This window comes from Stegostoma tigrinum, chromosome 26, assembly GCF_030684315.1.
Source record: "Stegostoma tigrinum isolate sSteTig4 chromosome 26, sSteTig4.hap1, whole genome shotgun sequence".
NCBI classification, from domain to species: Eukaryota; Metazoa; Chordata; class Chondrichthyes; order Orectolobiformes; family Stegostomatidae; genus Stegostoma; species Stegostoma tigrinum.
In genome coordinates this window covers 24,618,968-24,639,020 of record NC_081379.1, presented here as the reverse complement: position 1 = coordinate 24,639,020, position 20,053 = coordinate 24,618,968, and the positions used below count along the sequence as shown (strand labels likewise).

At 38.1% G+C, this 20,053-nt stretch overlaps 2 protein-coding genes across 5 annotated transcripts in view; one reads left to right on the top strand and one right to left on the bottom strand.

Moving 5' to 3' along the window:
• Window positions 1–6,087, top strand: part of LOC125463988 (calcium/calmodulin-dependent protein kinase kinase 2-like) — a 94,531-nt gene extending 88,444 nt beyond the window's left edge. For all 3 annotated transcript variants that reach the window (XM_048555866.2, XM_048555864.2, XM_048555865.2), the window contains one exon: window positions 3,961–6,087. In XM_048555866.2, coding sequence (XP_048411823.1) covers window positions 3,961–4,033 — 73 coding nt within the window. In that variant the 3' untranslated portion in view covers window positions 4,034–6,087. The remainder of the gene's footprint in view (window positions 1–3,960) is intronic.
• A 1,375-nt stretch (window positions 6,088–7,462) lies between these two features.
• Window positions 7,463–20,053, bottom strand: part of p2rx4a (purinergic receptor P2X, ligand-gated ion channel, 4a) — a 55,122-nt gene continuing 42,531 nt past the window's right edge. For both annotated transcript variants that reach the window (XM_048555817.2, XM_048555819.2), the window contains exons 9-12: window positions 17,731–17,824; window positions 12,687–12,752; window positions 8,542–8,637; window positions 7,463–7,998 (exon numbers count right to left, since the gene is read on the bottom strand). In XM_048555817.2, the coding sequence (XP_048411774.1) occupies window positions 7,978–7,998; window positions 8,542–8,637; window positions 12,687–12,752; window positions 17,731–17,824 (277 nt within the window). In that variant the 3' untranslated portion in view covers window positions 7,463–7,977. The remainder of the gene's footprint in view (window positions 7,999–8,541; window positions 8,638–12,686; window positions 12,753–17,730; window positions 17,825–20,053) is intronic.

The window sequence follows — 20,053 nt, the reverse complement described above, 5'->3', positions numbered from 1 at the left end:
TTCTTGGTTACTGAATAATGGTAGATATTTCTTTAAATATTGACCTGAAGTACATTCATCTGCAAGGTTTTTCTGCTAAGATTAGTGTAGAATGTCTGAAACTGTGGGCTTGTTGGTGATTTCTGCTAAACAACTTTTCTTTGCTGAAGAGCAACCCACACCACCACCCACTTGAACACTTCCCTCGGACCATTAGGTTTCCAGAAGTGTTATTTATCCGTTATTGGAATGGATCACACATTAGCAATTATGGCAGTAATTCCTAGGGATGAATAATGTACTGTGACCTTTGTTTGCCTTGTGCTTAATAAAGCATGCATTGAACTTTGAGAAATGCCATACCAGTGGCTGTGTCAGCCTTTAAAAATTTGGTAGCATCGTGCTTTCTGCTTGCATGAACTAGTTTGTCCTTTGCCAGTAATCACTTCTTAAAAAGAGGTATCTTACTTGTTACTTTAAATTGAATCTGCTTATGGACCAAATTAACCAGTGATCTTGTAACTCCACTGTGCCTTGCAACTATTAAAATATATTTAATGTCTGGCAGTGTTCCCAGATAAAATTCAGTATTTTGGCCATGTGCAAGAATCTTGCCATTTCTATTTGATTATTTTTATTTTCTCATTGTTTCAGTGTGGACTTTTTTTCTGTTGTTTATTTGATTGGTTTCATTCTATTCTTGCAAATCTATTTTCAAGTCAGCTGCACAGGTAATTGTTTAAGGTCTGTAATTGATATTTGAATAACACTACCTGTAACAAAGTACGGTAGTTTTTGGTAAATAAATGTTATATCATGTAACAAGTACCTTTTTATATGTCCATACTGGATATGGTGCGCTTTGAAAATGCCCTTAAACAGTGTCCCATTTTCTGTGCATGCACAGCCAGCTCGAGTTGCTTGTTCTCAACCTTTTTCAACATGACTAGTAATGAGGTGTAAGAATAGGTCAGTGATTCATTTGCCATCTGTCCCCTTTTGCTCTTGATAAGCAAAGACTCCACTTGGGAATTCCTTGTCACCCAATTGATACTGAGGCTCACTTCTTGAATGTAGTTCCTCCATTCCAGACACAGCAAATTGGAGCACCAATTCATGATGTCATACTGTTTGATATTTAGAACTTTAATGAGGTATTGTCTGGTTACTTTTGCTCTGTATTTCAACGGTCTTTACAAATGTTAGTATATAGAAAGGAATAGAGTGCATGGAAAGGATACTTAAACTAAAATTCTTAAAGTCCTTTGTCAACGTTCACATTCAAGTGCTGCAATAACTTAGCAATAAGTGGTCATTGGGTGTTTTGACAGGTAATCATAGAAGTTAAATGCATTTAGCACTATTTTGTGATAATGTCAACACCTAGAATAGTTAGCTTTCCAGGTAACACGAGTGTCCATTGCATAAATAATTTTAAAGGGAAATACTAAATGGAATGAAGAAATACAGAAAGTGGTGGAAAACACCAGACAAGCTACAGAAATCAGTTGAATGCCTGACATATTTGTGATGTTTGATTATCTGTCTTTTTTATACATGGTTAGAAATTATAAATCAGTTTCCAAAACTCATGTATGTCTCATTTTGTTTTGTATTATTATCTTAATGTCTGCATAATGTCCCTACTTCAGATAGGAGCCTTTGAACTTAAGTACTTACAAATCTGTATTTCCATGTTTAGTTACTGGCAAACTCAAACATTGCATGAAATGTAATTAAATTTCTGTATATACTGTAAAATGCATTCTGTTACATAACAGGGATTGTTTTGTTATCTCTGGAGATGCTGTGCTACTATTACTTTTTTAAAAAAAAGTCTATAGAAATTGTGTGAAGAGATGGAGCTATAAATTAGACTTCTGTAACCACCTGCTATTGAGTGACCTGAGCCATGTTTTAGGTAAACCAACTGAGATTTTAACATTTCACTAAGGAATACAGATGGTCTTCTTAAATTTGGTATATTTTGGACAATCTACATCAATATTATAGCATCAAGCATGTAGTTTGCATTTGCCCAATTTTTAAAAAAATAACATTTTGATTTTAAAATCATTCATGGATAAAATTGGTGATCAGTGTTTTCATGAAGTTGGTGTTGTAATCAAGTCGTCATCTTAAATCTATCATCCCACACTCTTTTAGGAGTACAGAAGAGCTAAATCGAGTGCTAGATCAAGGGGAAAGTACTTTACACAGGGTTTTGAGGTTCTTCCAGAGTCCCAGAGTTAGTCGTTGAGACAAATTTGGTTAACATTCAATAATAGATTAGATAGGCGAACCGAGAAAATAAAGACGAATGGCTGTGACTACAAGGTCATTATGTTTGATTGAATTAAATTAAAATGAGTGGAATAGCCTCCTTGAATCTTGTACCATCTAAAATCTAAACTTAAAAGAAGCAAATTTAGAATTTGTTAAGTCAAATTGGTAGAATCAAAATACAATAAACACAGATTTTAGTAATTTTTATTTAGTGAATTGATTGGAAAAGGTCTCCTTTTGTTTTAATACATTTTTTTCTTATTTACTCACTATATCTGAGAAAAATGTCATCATGGAACACTTTACAGAGACCATACTATATGTAGTTACAGTTCTACTGTGGGCTGATCCCAGAATGTACTTGTAATTATTATTATGATGACTGCACATTGCTTGTGGCTTTCAAAGATACCAAAGTGTGGCGCTGGAGGAACACAGCAGGCCAGGCAGCATTAGAGGAACAAGAAAGCTGAAGTTTCAGGTCAGGATCCTTCTTCAGAAAAGAGGAAGAGTCCCAACCCGAAATGTCAGCGTTCCTTTTCCTCTGCTGCCTGGCCTGTTGTGTTCCTCCAGCGCCACACTTTGCTATCTCTGACTCCAGCATCTGCAGTTCGTGCTGTCTGATGTGGCTTTCATTGTTTCCAAGCAGCAGAGGTATTAAATTATTTGGGAGAAGAATATTTTTGTTTTTGCGTTGAGTTGAAATTTCTTTTTACTTTAAAACATGTAATGCCTCCAGGGTTTCTGCGTTAACACAAAAGCAATTATCATTAACATTACTAAGACCATCTTGTCCTAACTCTGAAACATCATCTGACTCCACTTCTGCTTCAACCCAACAGCTGTTGAAACCCTCATTCATGCCTTTATTACATTCACCTCAAAGATTCCAGTGCTTTTCTGGACTACCCACCACCTTCCATAATCTTCATCTACAGTTCTCCTGTTGTGCCCTAACACACTCTCCAAATCCCAACCTGTCAAGTTACAATTTTGAAAACTTCATTTTATGTTCAAATCTATCTATGGCCACATTCCTCACTAACTGTGCAACCTAATTCAGTCTGCAGTCTTCATTATGCTTCTTCCAGAGCCTTGATTCCCTTCACTCCACAAATAATGTGTGTTCTGCTCTGAAATACCCTTTCCCAACCATTTCTGCTCTTTCTCTTGACATCACTTCTTTGAAATCTTGTCATTTTAACCAAACTTTTGATCTCCTGTTACATTTTCTTTCCACTAATGCTCCTACATGGTGAGTTGAGTTGATTTGTTTGTTAAAGACAGTCCATAAATGTAAGTAATAGTTTGAGAGGTATCTTGCAAAGAATGCATAAAACTGTGTAATTCTAAACCAGATATATAGGTTGTATATTTGGATGTGCATGATGTTTGCATAACTCAAGAATGCCTGGTAATTTTGTGAAAAATGGCATTAAATTATTAATTGGTCTCAGATGTGTTTGGTAGGAAGGATGTTCAGAAACTAAGGTAGTATTTGGCAGTTTACCCAAGCTGGGGATGTTTTAAATATGGCCTAATAAATGTAGAGTACATAATTCCATTCCCACACTTGTATTCCTCCCTTTGTAGCCAAAAAATTACAAATCATGGGCAGAACCGCAATAAAATGCCAGATTTCACTTTTTTAAAAATATATAGTTGGGATATGATGTGTGTATTTTCTTTTGACAGGAAACAAGGCAGTGGGGATAGTCTGAAGGGTCCTGATCTGCCAGAAGTAGAAGAAGATGTGGTTCTGTCATGAAGTTAAAATGCAGTAAAAGACATTGTGCATGCTTATTGGGTTCTCCAACAAAAATGCATCAGTTGCCAGGGAATGACAGATGTGTCAAGAGGCCAGATTAATGCATTAGAAGAGAACTTCCTGAGGTATAAGTTATCAACAGCTGTCAAATCACGGGTTGTAATGTTCTTTGTGGTTTTGCATGAAAATGCTTTGAAATGTTTCATTGCCTCAAACACAAGTAATTGAACATTTAAGCATGGAAATAGTCAATTTATGGGTACAGCTGTTCAACTGGTTTTTAATGTTTTAAATCTTTGTACAAAGTAACTTGCTTTCTTAAGATACTTCGGCTGCATTTAGTTGAGGTAGTTGTGCATGTTTCCTACAGGTGTTGTGGGACCCAGAATTTCTCAAAATGGAGGAAGTATAGGTACTTAAACTGACTGCCACAATATCATTATAGAATGTTTACAATAATGGCTCAATATTCTGATCTACATTTAATCTTTCTCAACTCTAATTACAAGTTATACCAATTTGGCTGAACTGTTGCAACATTAAAAAAAATTACCTTACACTTTGTTTATATACATTATCTTGCATGGTATTTGAGGTTAGTTTATATTGATGTAACTCTTAAAATACTTTGTAAAATGTATTGCATTGAATATAGTGGAGACATTTCAATATTTTGATCTATATCCATATTCATAATTGCTGTAAATCAAATTTTCTTCATAGACATGCTAGACCTTTAGATGATCTGGATTGCATATTTACTGCATTTGATACTGTATATTAACCAGTGTACAAGATTTTATCATAGTACTATCTTGTCCAGAGTTTTAAACAAAATTACTCCATTTTTATGGGAATGGCCTCCCATATTGATTTTCATGACCAAAGCAAAACCCTTTTCATAGAAGTTGAAGATATGATTACAAGTGCAAAAAAATCCCACAGTACTTTCTTTTAATCTAGGTGGTACCAATTCACTAATATGCAACGTGAATCATTTAATCAATGGAATGCTTTGAAAAGGGCAAATGTTTTCAATGGTAGAACACAGAATAATGAGCTTTTGTGGAAATGGTTTTTATTTGTAAATGTGTATAGAGGAATAAAAATGATGGTTTCTTGTGAACAGTCATGTGATTTTAATGCAGTTCTATATTACATTTATATGGAAAATTTGCTCTTAATTATCTCCTCATTCAAGAATGAGAAATATGAATTTCTAATGTAGAAAAGCCATGATTGTTATCTGCTTTACTCTGGGTAACACCTTGTCTACTTTAAGATGCTTCTCAAAACCTACCTCTCTGCACAAACTTTCAGTCATTCAATCCTAAAACCATCTTTAGCTGAGATGTCAATTTGTGTATGACTATTTCTGTGAAGCGCCTTTGTATGTTTAACTATGTTCAAGGCACTATTATTGTGAATTGATGTCACACTTTAAAATTGAAGGACATAGTGGCCTTTCATTCTTTTGTCATTGATAATTTTTCAGTGGTCGACTACAAGTTGCAATTATGCTACATGGCAATTTGTTTCAGAAATATTGCCAAATATAATTTGTGCATTTAATAAAACTGATTCTTGTGCTTAAGTTTTATACAGTGGCCAAACATTCTTTGTTATATACTTCTGGAAATAGTAATTATATTAAATTATCAGTTATAGCCTTGCATACTTAGATGCTCCTTAAATGACTTTCGAGCACTTCTGCTGTATCATGGTGAACTTTCATCGTTATTTCATAACCAAAAGTTTTTTATGAATAGGTAAAATATATAAATTAATTACAAATATTATGTCATGTCTTGAAATACAGCCATTACTGTATCTGTTGAAAAACATCCAACTTTTTATTGTAGATCATGTAGTAAAGTGACATTTGTAAAAAATCAAGTGTGATTGATTATGTAATGTAATGGCTGCTTATAAAAATGCTTGGTAAGTAGGTTGTGTTGATTTTATTGATTTATGATTTTACAGAAGGCAATCATAAAACTTATTTATAATCTATATTAAACTGTGAGATTTCAATAAAGCATTTATTAAGTTCATGTGTTTGATTTGGTACAATTTATTCAAAACTAATTTACACCCTCCACTAGCATCTGTTGCAAACTTGTAGGACAGACTGTTGGCATTTTAGTTAATCCTCTGTAAAGCTCACAAGAGTTATTGGTCTTGAAACACTGTCTTCCTCTCCAAAGATGCTGCCAGACCAGCTGAGTTTCTCCAACACTTTGTTTTTGCCTCTGTCAAATATGTTCATTAATATAGAAATTACATCACAGAAGCCATTCTTTCATTACCAATCCACACAAGCATTAGTCCTGCTCCTATATATTCGCCCTGAATCTCTCTCCATCAGTGGAAATTATTTTTCAAGATTATCCGAATATCAATTTTTATCAGTCTTGTTCCAACAGTTTTAACCTGTTTGTATTAGGTGAAAATGTTGATGTTGATGTTGACCTTAGGAGGTACAAGATCTGCTGGGAAGTTTGTTACAGTTGACTTCAATACTTAGCTAACTAAGTTTATTTTTTAACATTTTTGAATTATGAATCAAAAATCTTGCTGAGGTGTGTAATTAGTTTGTGTTCAGGAAATATAATTGGGTGGTAATGCATGATCTCTAAAATGGGACCCTACTGAACAGAAGTTGTGTCTAGATTTATTTTAAAGGGGATATTTGACAGACAAATCACTTTAGGATTACCAATCACTGGTGTTCCTACTTCATCTGTGTGCTTCTACAAGACCTTCTATTGGCTCTCCATAACTAGTTCCGATAAATTTGCTACTTCAATAATAGGTTCTGCCACACAGGTTTCGTGGCCTCATTGCTGCTATCATTGTCAGTTCGAAACAGAGCGAAATCTGGCTTTTCACCTGTTTACTGTGCTTTGTCCCCTCTTTTTTTTCCAGCTTTCTGAAAATTCAAGGTTTCCAGACACACTAGATGAAGAGAAACCTTCCCTTTGACAAAAAGCAGAGATTTGAGGCAATTAGCAAAAGTGACATGTGAAGCACTTAAAGATAAATGTGTAAGATTACTGCAAGAGAGCAAGTGTGTGTATCTAGTTGGATTTCCAGTGTTCTGTTTGCTGTGCTGTTCCAACACAGACTAAATGACCTCATTTAGTGCTGTAATGAATCTAATTATACATTTGGGTATCCAGTCAGAAATTGGCTAAGTTTCCCTTTTTTTTGAGACTATAAAAATTACAACATTTGTTCAGATTGCTGTTTATTTAAAATCTTACCATAATGGGGAAGTTTTAATATGGGTCTCAGCACAGGCAGAGTTTTGTGCAGGTGAAGGATTTACTTAGGCTTAGTATATTGGAAAGTGAAATTGTGTGAGGGCAAGAGTATCCAGCACACTTGAAAGTTATAGTTATTTTAAATGAGACAAGGAACCACAGATTTTAACCTTTGTTGTTTTAATGTGGTTGACTGGGTTTGCCAGCCTCCTTTAACAGTTGGAGCAAAGCTACAGAGTTTTGAGGAGAAGACACAAGAGCACTCCATGAACTGATCTCCAAGTTTTTCACTATCCCATTCCGCTATTCCTTCTTCTGTTCTCTCTTCAATTTCCTTAGTGCTACCAGAGCACCAGTCCATTCCCAATACCCAGTATTACTTCCAGGGTGTTAGTAAGCAAAACCCTCAGTTATCTACACCTTGATGGTTCATGTTGTTCCACATTACGTCAATCATAACAAAAATAGTCACGTTCAATAGGTTTAGTCTTTAATCATTTTAAAAACAATTGAGTCCCCTTTCAAGTTACTGATCAAGCTCTCAGGTAAAACTCATTAATATTTATTTATAGTTTTATGATGGACCTGTCAGTCAAGTGCCAAGGTGGAAAATCAGTCTTGTGACTTCAGATTCACAGGACAGAAGTCAGTTTGTTTCCAGAGTTCCATATGGTTCCTTTAATCTTCTGATTCAATCCCCTTTTAACATGAAATAAAGGCATTATTCATTTCCACAGATTTTGTTTCATGTAATTTTGCAATCCTAGTACTGTAATTCAGGAATATTATACTTTTCCAAAAATTCTCCATTATACATTTGACACAGATTTTGCTGAAAATGTGACTGTGTATATAAGAACACTTGTTTTTAAATAGTGTATTAAGTATAATTCCTTTGCTTTCTACAATAATATTCAAATGTCTTTATTCCTTAGGGTTATAGTTTTACATTTCATGGCAAAGAAAACAATTAAGGTGTATTTTGAATATTTAATTAGACAAAATCCCTTCAGCTGTTCATTATGCAGAGATTACAAAACTTAGTCCACCAGTGATGATTCTGTTTTTATCCATCGCATAGCTTTGTTGGCAATAACAAAAGGTAAGTGTCTTGAACTGTTAAATAATTTGAATTGATCATGACAAATGATATTTTAATACTCATTCATTAGCAATAAAAAGAAACTGCATGAGGATGGAAAACTCGCATCAGCTGGCAAGATGAACAATATTTTGCCTTACCAATTCATAGTCGTCAACAAACTTGTACTTCTTTTCTTTGTAATATTTGCTTTTCTTTAAGAAGTACAGGACAATTAGATCACACAAGATTGTTGCCTGAAAGGAAAGGTTTTAATTATATTGCTTGTCTTTAATATAAAATAAAACAAAATAATTAGCAATGCAATATAATAAAATGTGAGGCTGGATGAACACAGCAGGCCAAGCAGCATCTCAGGAGCACAAAAGCTGACGTTTCGGGCCTAGACCCTTCATCGGAGAGGGGGATGGGGAGAGGGAACTGGAATAAATAAGGAGAGAGGGGGAGGCGGACCGAAGATGGAGAGTAAAGAAGATAGGTGGAGAGAGTATAGGTGGGGAGGTAGGGAGGGGATAGGTCAGTCCAGGGAAGACAGACAGGTCAAGGAGGTGGGATAAGGTTAGTAGGTAAATGGGGGTGCAGCTTGGGGTGGGAGGAAGGGATGGGTGAGAGGAAGAACCGGTTAGGGAGGCAGAGACAGGTTGGACTGGTTTTGGGATGCAGTGGGTGGGGGGCAAGAGCTGGGCTGGTTGTGTGGTGCAGTGGGGGGAGGGGACGAACTGGGCTGGTTTAGGGATGCAGTAGGGAAAGGGGAGATTTTGAAACTGGTGAAGTCCACATTGATACCGTTAGGCTGCAGGGTTCCCAGGCGCAATGAGTTGCTGTTCCTGCAACCTTCGGGTGGCATCATTGTGGCAGTGCAGGAGGCCCATGATGGACATCTCATCTAGAGAATGGGAGGGGGAGTGGAAATGGTTTGCGACTGGGAGGTGCAGTTGTTTGTTGCGAACTGAGCGGAGGTGTTCTGCAAAGCGGTCTCCAAGCCTCCGCTTGGTTTCCCCAATGTAGAGGAAGCCACACCGGGTACAATGGATGCAGTATACCACATTGGCAGATGTGCAGGTGAACCTCTGCTTAATGTGGAATGTCGTCTTGGGGCCTGGGATGGGGATGATCAGTGATCGCCAATGTGATGACTAGACCTGTTGTGTGGCAATGGAGCAAGGACATAGCTGAAGGTGTTCAGGCCCTTCAATTATTGAACTCCATGCTGACTACTGAAGGTTGCAGGGTCCCAAATGGGGTAAACAACACAAGATGCTGTTTTTTGCAGGAGCATTGCATCAAGCCTGAGACAAATGTTCACAAGGGAGTGTAATGGTGTGTTAAAGCAGAAGGCAGCAGGAAGCTCTGGGTTGTTTTTGCAGACAGAATGTACGTGTTCTGCAAAGCAATCACCCAGTCTGAATTTTGTTTTCCCCCAACATTGAGATCACGTTACGAGCAGTGAATGCAGTATTTGAGTGAACTGTAGGTAAATTGCTGCTTCACTTGGAAAGTGTCTGAGGCTTTGGATAGTGAGAAGAGAGGAAGTAAACAGGCAGGTGTTACACCACCTGCAATTGCATGGGATGGTTTTGTGGGGGTGTGAGGCGATTGTGAGTGGAGGAGTGGACCAAGGTGTCCAAACGAATGGCCCTTGTGGAAGGCTGACACGGGAGGGGAATGTGTCCGATGGTGGCTAATGATCCTTCGGATATGGATGTTGGTGGGATGATGAGAGGACTGGGGGACCATCTCACTGTTGTGATAGGGAAGTGAAGGGGTAAGGGCCAAAGTGTGGGAGATGGATCAGACATGATTGACAGCCCTGCCAACAGCTGTTCTGTGCCAGGTTTATTATAAGTTTGCCTTTGGTGGGGGAAATCCTTGGTTGAGGAAGAAGATGGACATTTCGGAGACGTCACTGGAACAGATGTGTCAGAAACAAAAACTGGGAGAATGGAAGAGAGTCTTTACAGGAAGCAGGGTGTGACGGTGTCTACTCAAGGTAACTCTGGGAGTCTGGGTTTGTAATGGATGCTAGTGGCCAGTCTCTGCCCAGAGATGGAAACACTTGTTGAGGAAGGGAAGGGAGGAGTCAGGTAAACCAGGTGAAGGTGAGAGTTGGATGGATGGAAATCAGAAGCAAAATTGATTAACTTCTCCAATTCTGGATGAGAGAGGGAAGCAGCATTGATGTCTTCGATGTATTGGAGAAACAATTGTGGGTCATGACCATCTACCTATTCCCACAAAGATAGGCATAACTGGGGTCCATGGCCACACTTCTGAGAACGTTGACGTGACATTGGTCAATGAACAAGTTGAGTGCAGGTGAAAGCCCAGAGGGGTCCAGGTAGAGGGATGCTCTTTTCAACTTCTAGTAACTTTTATTTGTTGGTCTCCAAGATCGGAGACTTCGGATGACTTGCTAAATAAATGTAATTACTACTACATATGATTTAAATCAGTCAGTTAAGTCAATTCACTAATAGTCAAGAGTCCCAGGTTAATGCTTTGGGGATATTGATGGCAGTTGCTATAATTTTAAGTTCAAAGAATAGCTGTGAACGCCTGTCTCTCTCATGTTCCAGCGTTTCTATCATCAATTGTTGTAAAAACTTATTTAGGGAAGGAAATCGGCCATCCTTGCCCAATAATAGTCTACGTGTGACTATAGATCGATTACGAATGGTTTCTCTTCACTGCTCTCAGATGGCCTAGTAATCCCCTCAATTTAAAAAGGCAATTAAGAATGGACATCAAATGCTGGTGAAGTCCATGTCCACGTCCTATGAAAGGATGCAGTTCAGTCATAAAGAGAATTTTTAAAGATATTAAACATGCAAACGTTGATGTTCAAAGGGGCTTTTTGTGTGTATTTGTTAAATACAAATTAGCATTCAGGTGCTCCCCTTTATTGAAAGGAAATTGGCATTTCAGATTAAGACATTTTGCTAAAATCAGAGTTTTGGTGAGACCATACTTGAAACAGTGTGTAGTCTTCATTTTTAAAGAAAAGATATACTTGCATTGGAAGCAATATAGAAAAGATTCACAAGATTTGTCCCCGGAATAAAAGAGTTGTCAGCTGATGAATCTGTAAATTCGAGGCCTATTTTCTCTACAGTTCATTCAAATGTACATAAATCTGAGAGGACTTAAATGGGTAGACATTAAGGGGGTTATTTCCACTAGCTGGCTGAGGACACTGTCTCAGGATGAGGGTAATTGTTTAGGACTGAAATCATAGAATCCCTACAGTGTGGAAACAGGCCCTCTGGCCCAACAAGTTCACACCAAACTTTGGAGCATCCTGCCCAGGCCCATCCTCCTCTAACCTACCTAATCTACATCTCCCTGAACACCATGGACTATTTAGCATGGTCAATCCACCTAAACTGCACATCTTTGGACTGTGGGCAGAAACCAGAGCACCCAGAGGAAACCCACGCAGACACGGGGAGAATGTGTGATCTCCACACTGACAGTCACCCGAGGCTGGAATCGAACCTGGGTCCCTGGCGCTGTGAGGCAGCAATGCTAACCACTGAGCCATCATGCCCCTTCAAAAGGGCTGTGAATGATTTTGGATTCTCCATGTCCAAGGATTCTGGATGCTCCATTATTGAATGATTAGAATTGAAGCTCAAGATTCACCATCGTACTGGTTGGTAAATCATGCTCAAAGGGCTACATGGTTTACTCCAATTACAACTCTTGTGATCTTCTGTTTCTCCTCTTTGGTGGCTATTTGCAATTATATGGAGAAAATTCAATGCAAGTGTAATTTGTGCTTGGGTACCATTTCCTCAGTGCTGGAGAATAGTCTCAAGTACTAAGGACTTTCCATTTGTCTCTACTCAAATAGTATCAGCTAGCATTTTGAGAATATAGATCCGACACTCACTCAGTTTCATTTAATAGTTGACCATAGGCATTAGTAAAGGCTGAAATACTTGGTTATTTTCAAAACATGATTGCTATATTCAGAGTTTTAGATCCTAGTGAGATGGATCAGAGATATTTCTTTAATTCAACAGACAGAGTTTGCTTCCCTCATTATCTGAATTTCTCTGTTTCAAAACTGTGATCTTGGAAGCAGAATCAATCAAAGTAGTGCTGTTAATTTGATGCATATCTACTGTCAACTTCTTAGAAAGCCACAGGTCCAGTCCTTGCTATGTGGAAAGTAAAAATCCTTTAACCTCCTTGCTTTGAAAAGGAAATATAAACCACATGTTGTATCATTCAAAATATTTATTGCATAGCCATCATTTTTTTGTTACATAAATGAACTTACCATTCCTAATAACGCTAACCCAGATCCAATATTTACCATTGTAGGGATAATGTCAAATTTTCCAGCCTGCGTAAAACATATTGTTGTTAAAACATGGATGTACACTGCTTTAAAAAACTGATGTTTATAATGTAAACTTTGTCCTCTATTTGTAACGTGCAAGAAATTTGTAAAAGTAGAAGAAACTCCTAAATTCACCGTTTGGCAACTGACCATGAGGCTTTGCTTTTTTTGATATCCACCCCTATTTTTTTTTTTGCCACATTCTATTCTTAGTAATCCAAGTTATGTATGGATTCAAAATACCCTGCTCAGTTTTTTTTTGCAGTGTTGATATTAGTTTTTCTTGGACAATGAAGTTTAATGGAAATTTCAGAAGTAACACTGGTAACCTGAAGTACAAGTTACCCCATATGGTATTAGTAGTAATGTGTCTAACTGTTGAGTCTATTTGTTTGCACATTTTAGTGGAGATGCAAGACCTTTAAGGAATTTAGGAGCCACTCGAACTACTTATAACTGTAGGTTTACCTGCTTCATTTGAGTTACTTTACCCTCCGACAAGAATTCTCTAGCCCTCAAGAATCTTATTTACTTGCCCTGCATTCATACCAGTGTCTGTATATAGCCTCAGCTGCAGACAGAAGTACAACTTATCCTATGTACTCTAACAGCCCTCTGAGCCTGTTTTACCATCCAGTAAGTAATTGGTGGATCTTGGGGCTTCAATTCTAATTATTTGTTTCAGCCTTAATAAAGCAAGGGGAGGTGATGGCCTGTTAATCTAGAGATCCAGAATACCGTTCTGGTGACCTGGGTTCAAATCCTGTGCCACAGCAGATGGTGGAATTTGAATCTGATAACTATTTGGAATTAAGAGTCTAATGACCATGACTCTATTGTTAATTGTCAGAAGATCCCATTTCATGAATGGCCTTCAGGGAAGGAAACTGCCATCCCTACATCTTTGGACTGTGGGAGGAAACGCATGTAGACACGGAGCATGTGCAACACACACACACGTGCTCTCTCGCTCGCTCGCTCTCTCTCTCCTGGAGCTGAGGCAGTAGTGCTAACCACTGAGTCTAATGCTTCCTCAGAAAGAAAAGCATAAATCTTGTGACCTCATCAGCTGTTTGGCTAGCTTTTCAAAATAAACAAATGAATGTTTTAATATCACTTTCATCAAATCTTGGGATGGTTTGTATGTATTTAAGCAGCTTCCCACTCCGTCTTTGATCTTTCCTCACCATGGTCCCTAGAGTCCAGTCTTTCTCTCTGGTTTTGCTTCCTCGGACTTCAGCCATATCATCATAGCAATTTTTATTTTTACTCAATTTTTTGCATTTAAAAAAACAAATAAAAATTGGTTAACTCACTGCTCATTACGTGTTAAACCCTGTTTTTAAAAAAAAATTAGCCCAAAACATGTCTGCGACACATATTCAGATTTGTCATTGTAGATTCAAAAAAACCATATTTTGCACAAAGATAGATACTGCTGCACATGTGCAGTTGTCACCAGAAACTTTTGCAGACTTATTCCAGTAAATACTGACAAACTTAGAGGCTTTGCATGTGGCAGCAGGACTCCAGGTACCTCCCTGAACCAATCAGGGTTTCTTTTCCAGAAACCAGAAAACTGAGCTAGTGTGCTTCTCATCTACTCCAGACAATACCAAAAGCAGAAACTGGAACCTGGCAATTATAATTCCACATAATCTCCATTACTCAAACAGTTATCATGAGATGTGACTAATTAGGAAATGTCTTTTTAAAAAATAAAACAGCATCTACTATTCTCTAAATTCATGTTATTAAACATGAAACCGTGTGCTTCCTGTCTTCTGCCCTCAGTTTGAAGGCACAGGCTAAGGTATCAGTTTCAAAATGAACTGTACTGGACAGCTAATTTCACGTTATACTGCCTGCCTTCATCTACATCCATATCTACTAAATCCAGCATTGTATCTTCCAAAGCTCTCCTGACCAGCATCCAATCATCTACCAAACCTCTTTCACAGTAGGTCCCACACATCCGTCTTTGTTTCATTACACTGACTTCTAGCTGCCCCAATGCCTCCAATATTGGGTTTACATGCTCTCATGTTCTTGACCCTGTTTATTTTTCTAACTGGCCCAGCCTTAGAATTATTCCCTTCCCCGCTAATCCTGTATTTTCCATCCTCTGTACAAACATACGCACAGCCCCTCCATCATTACTAGCTGTGGTATCAGAAATCTCAATCCCATTCTGTGGATTTCTTAGACATGTTCATCTCTCCAATATATCCTCTTACATCAAGTTCCTGTTTGTAATCCTACTATCTCCTACCATTCATGTGTGTCTATTTATACTAATGAAGCACTTTGGATCTTTTCTATATTAAGATTGTCAAAAATGCAAATTATTATAGGATAATAATCATAGCACAATTTGAGAAAAACGTAACTCTGGATTTAAACAAATACAATAATTGTGCTTTTGTTATTTCCTAGGTTGGAAACATAATATTTAAATATCAATAAAATGTTGATGTTTTCATGTTGCATACATCAGGACAAATGCAACAATGCCAAATTTCAAACAAACAGTCACATAGAAGCAGGTGCTAATGGGTTTGCAAACCAACTCTAGCTACAGCATTGCCATGCTGTTAGATATGATTCCACAATTTGACAGCATTTGAGAATGATCTTGTGTGTTAACAGCTACACAAACCAACCAATTTAAGATGGTCAGTCAAACTTTCAATACAATTCACTTTACGCTTGTTAGAAGAGAGTATGTTCATTACAGGGACAAGTTTTCTGCAAACAAATGGAATTTAAGCAAGTTTTGAATTACCATTAGCTTCCCAATGATTTCTTAATACCAAGATTTTTCTCTCCAGTAATAACCGCTGATTTATATATCCTGCTAAAAAAAGCACCGTACAATGAAAATAATGGACTTTTCACACCTTATTGCTGCTAGCTGTTCAGTCTCACTTCTTAACCTTCCACTTCAGATCATTGTTCCCCCCAAGTTCATGGAAGCATTATTGTCCACACACCCCCACATCAATAGCATTCATCACTCAAAATGAAACTCCTTAATTATTTTAGCCATTGCCCTTTGCTCAAAAATCTAACTCTGTTGCATGTTTTAAGTGCATATTCTTGATTTGCTATTGGTTTTCGGTGTCAGGAATTTTCAATCATAGTTGCACAGATGAATCCCCAAGTAATCTCTGTGGTGCAATCGGTTAGCATATTTGGCAGTTAACCGGAAGATTTGTGGTTCAAAACCACCCAGAGATGATGGGCTCCCTCACTTGGAGGTGGCACGCTGGCTCACTGGTTAGCATCAAGGACCTAGATTTGACTCCACCCTCAGGTGACTGTCTGTGTGGAGCCTGCACATTCTCCCCATGTCTGCATGGGTTTCCTCCAGGTACTCCAGTTTCCTACTACAGTCCAAAGATGTACAGGCTAAGTGGATTAGCCATGCTGAATTGCCCATAGTGTCCGAGTGTGTGTAAGTTAGGCAGGTTATAGGGGGATAGGTCAGGGTGGGATGCTTCAAGGGTCAGTGTGGACTTGTTGGGCCAAACGGCCTGTTTCCACACTGTAGGAATTCTATGACGATGATGATTCTATGAGAGAGAGGGGAACATTTATTAGTTAAGCTACCCAAACAGTCCTTTTCTGATAGCTTATTGGAAGGCTAGGTAGGAACTAACATTACTAGGACGAAAGTACAATCTTGGACTCATCAGTCCTGACTTCATTATGAGCTTAGCCCCTATAAGGGCTAAAAAACCATCACAGTACAATATCCATGCCATTTGCAAATAGTTGGCTACACTTTTACCTGCAAATCTTTGTTATACAACTGGACCAGGATGACAACTAATACAAGTAACAATGGATGTGGGGAGTGTTAAATTTATACTGAATGCTCTCTCAGCCTTTTTTTTGGGTGACTTGGGATGGTGATGAAGTAGTTTTACATGTGCACCCAAATGCTCAAGATCACAGAAAAATGAAGTTTAGCATTCTCCTTTTGTTATTATGCTGGTGAGAGAAAATAAAAGACTAGCACTTTTAAAGTCAGAACGACCATTATTTTGCGACAAGGACAAGTAAAAACCAAAGCAACAGTTCTCTGCAGCGCTTTAGGTTCTGTGTAGAAATCACAGAAAACCACAAAGCTTAGAAATATATTATATGAGTGGTACCATAAACCTTTTGTTAACCAGCGCATACGCAACTAGGAGCGAGTGTGCTGATTGATCAAAAGATCCACATAATCAATATAAACACACTAAGTAATAGAAATGTAACGCAGGGAGTGTATGCACTGTTATACCTGATTTATAGAATAAATCACAAATGATAATGCCAACTTCACCTTAAATAAAGCTTATTGGCAGAGAACTTTCTCACACCCTCAAGTGACTACTTGGACATTGAGATTGCGGCAATACAGTAAATTTCCAGTATGTGGGGTACATTATCTTTGTCGGTTTATCAAGTGCCAGTTCATAAGGTACCAGTTAAAATAGAGTTCATTCATTGCTTCTGCATTATAAATTTTGCTAACAACACAGCTGTTAATCCAGGCATTAGATACTATGATTGTCTGGTGCAGCATTGTAATGTGACGTTTGAGAAAGGTTCTTAAGAAGTTACAAATTAATAGCATTGAAAATACAGATAATGAGCATTTACGATTTTGGAAGACTAGTCAACTGCTCTGTAGCATTCAAATGTACATCTGTTAGATTATTGTGAAGTGTTGTCATGATTCGCATTATCAGATGTTCCACATAAAATAGGAGTAAGGAAGCCAGACTCTTCCTCTGGGTTTTAGAAATATATTAGTTGGATTTTTGTTTCAGGCCACTTTCCTTTGGGCTAGCAGTAGATTTGAAAATCTTGTGACAAAAATGGATTGCTCTATATTTCAAGATCAAGTATTCCAATTTGCTCACTGGATATTTTTATTCTAAAACTGTTATACAAAGCAACTAAAGGAAAATAGTAAACTTATACTCACCTGTCCAAAAACTTCAACTTCAAACCGTATCCCATATGCCTTGAACAACATTCTTACTTCTGTTCCATTTGAATTCACAAAGTATCTAGCAAATCTGGTTTTTTAAACAAAATAATAGTTAGTTCACAAATTATAAATAATAGCTTTTCTTCAGTTAGTCTTATGATACTTTAACCAAACATAAACCTTTACTCCTCACTATAATTGCAGCACAAAAGTAACCCTGTGCTGGAGAAATGCATTGAATGCAGAGCAGTAAAGAAACGTCTGCAATCCTAACTGTGATAACAGAGAGCTGCAAATTGAAAGAAGTGCAATAAATTGCATGATTGTCTGTTTCTCAAGTTAATTTGGAATATTGTCCAGTTTGGATCAGATTGCATTCAAGTTTGTGAAAAGCTCTCACATCATCTTGCTTACATCTGTTGTAGGAAACGTTTCGGAAATGATTATAAAAGAGATAGGATTTATAATCATCTAGCAAGCAACAATTTGCTTGGAGATAGTCAACATAGACTCGTCAAGGGCAGGTCATGTTTCACAAACTTCATTGAGTTTTTTGAGGTGACCAAGCATGTGGATACGGGTAGGGCAGACGACCTGGTGTACATGGACTTCAGTAAAGCCTCTGATAAGGTTCCACATGGTAGGCTATTGGAGAAAATGCCAGGGCATGGGATTGAGGGAGATTCAGCAGTTTGGATTAGAAACTGGCTTTCTGTAAGAAGGCAATGAGTGGTGGTTAATGGAAAATATTCAGCCAGGAGTCTGGTTACTAGTGGTGTGCCTCAAGGATCTGTTTTGGGACCACTGCTGTTTGTAATTTTTATAAATGACTTGGACACAGGCATAGGTGGATGGGTTAGTAAGTTTGCAGATGACACTAAAATCGGTGGAGTGGTTGACAGTGTGGAAGAATGTTGCAGGCTGCAGGGAGACTAGGATAAACTGCAGAATTGGGCTGAAAGGTGGCAAATGGAGCTCAATGCAGTTAAACGTGCGATGATTCACTTTGGGAAGAATAATAGAAAGGCAGAATACTGGGTCAATGGAAAGATTCTGGGTAGTGTGGATGTGCAGAGGGATCTTGGTCCGTGTACACAGATCCCTGAAAGTTGCCACCCAGGCTGATAGTGCTGTTAAGAAGGCATACGGTGTGTAAGGTTTTATTGGTAGAGGGATTGAGTTCTGGAGCCGTGATGCCATGCTGCAACTGTACAAAACGCTAGTGCAACCTCACTTGGATTATTGTGTACAGTTCTGGTCGCCCCATCACAGGAAGGATGTGGAAGCATTGGAAAAGGTCCAGAGGAAATTTACTAGGATGTTGCCTGGTCTGGAGCGAAGGTCTTATGAGGAAAGGCTGAGGGACTTGGGTCTGTTCTCATTGGAGAGAAGGCGCTAAGAGGGGATTTAATAGAGACATACAAGATGATCAGAGGATTAGATAGGGTGGACAGTGAGAGTCTTTTTCCTTGGATGAGGGGGCATAGCTGCAAATTGAGGGGTGATAGATTTAAGACAGATATCAGAGGCAGGTTCTTTACTCAGAGTGGTAAGGGCGTCAGAGACAACATTAACTGTTGTTACCAAGAGTTTCTTTATGTCATCTCCATTCTACACTGTGATCTTTATGGTGTAGGATACTAGTCCAGTCTGTGCTACAATAATGGCTAGTATCCATTTCTCACTAGTGGTGTAATTCCTCGCCAACACTTCTGGACCTGTTTGGAAAATGCAGCTTTTAGCTTTGTTCTCCCATTGGAAACTACAGAATCAGGTTTTCCAGTTAACAGTGTCCTTTGACGTGGATGATTTCAGCAAATCCAGTGATGTGTGCATCTGAATTTAGCATGAACAATGCTGGTTCAACTTCAGAGGGATGTCTTCCCGAATGCTAACAAAAATTGGCTGAAATCTTTTTGATAGTGATCTTTGTTCTTGAGTTACCTTTAAAAGGGCTTCATTCTCTGAACAAATTCTTTCTACCAAAGAACTTGTGGCCTTAGACAATCCATAAACTATTGTGATACAAACTGTGGACCATTATCAATAACAAGTTATTTCAGATAACCAAATCTTGCAAAAATCTCCCCTCATCTTTCAAATGTTTTTTCTCTGAAGAGATCATCTTCATGAGGTCATGTTCAGGTCATTTTGTATGTATGTAAACCCCTATGGAAAACATTCGTCCTTTAAAATGTCTGGCATGGTCAATAAGGATTCTTTGTTATGGCCTTCCTGGCCATTCTTATGAGCGTAATGGCATGGATAGAGAAAGGTTACAAACCCTCGTGCAAGCTGTACGTATTCTCGCCATCTC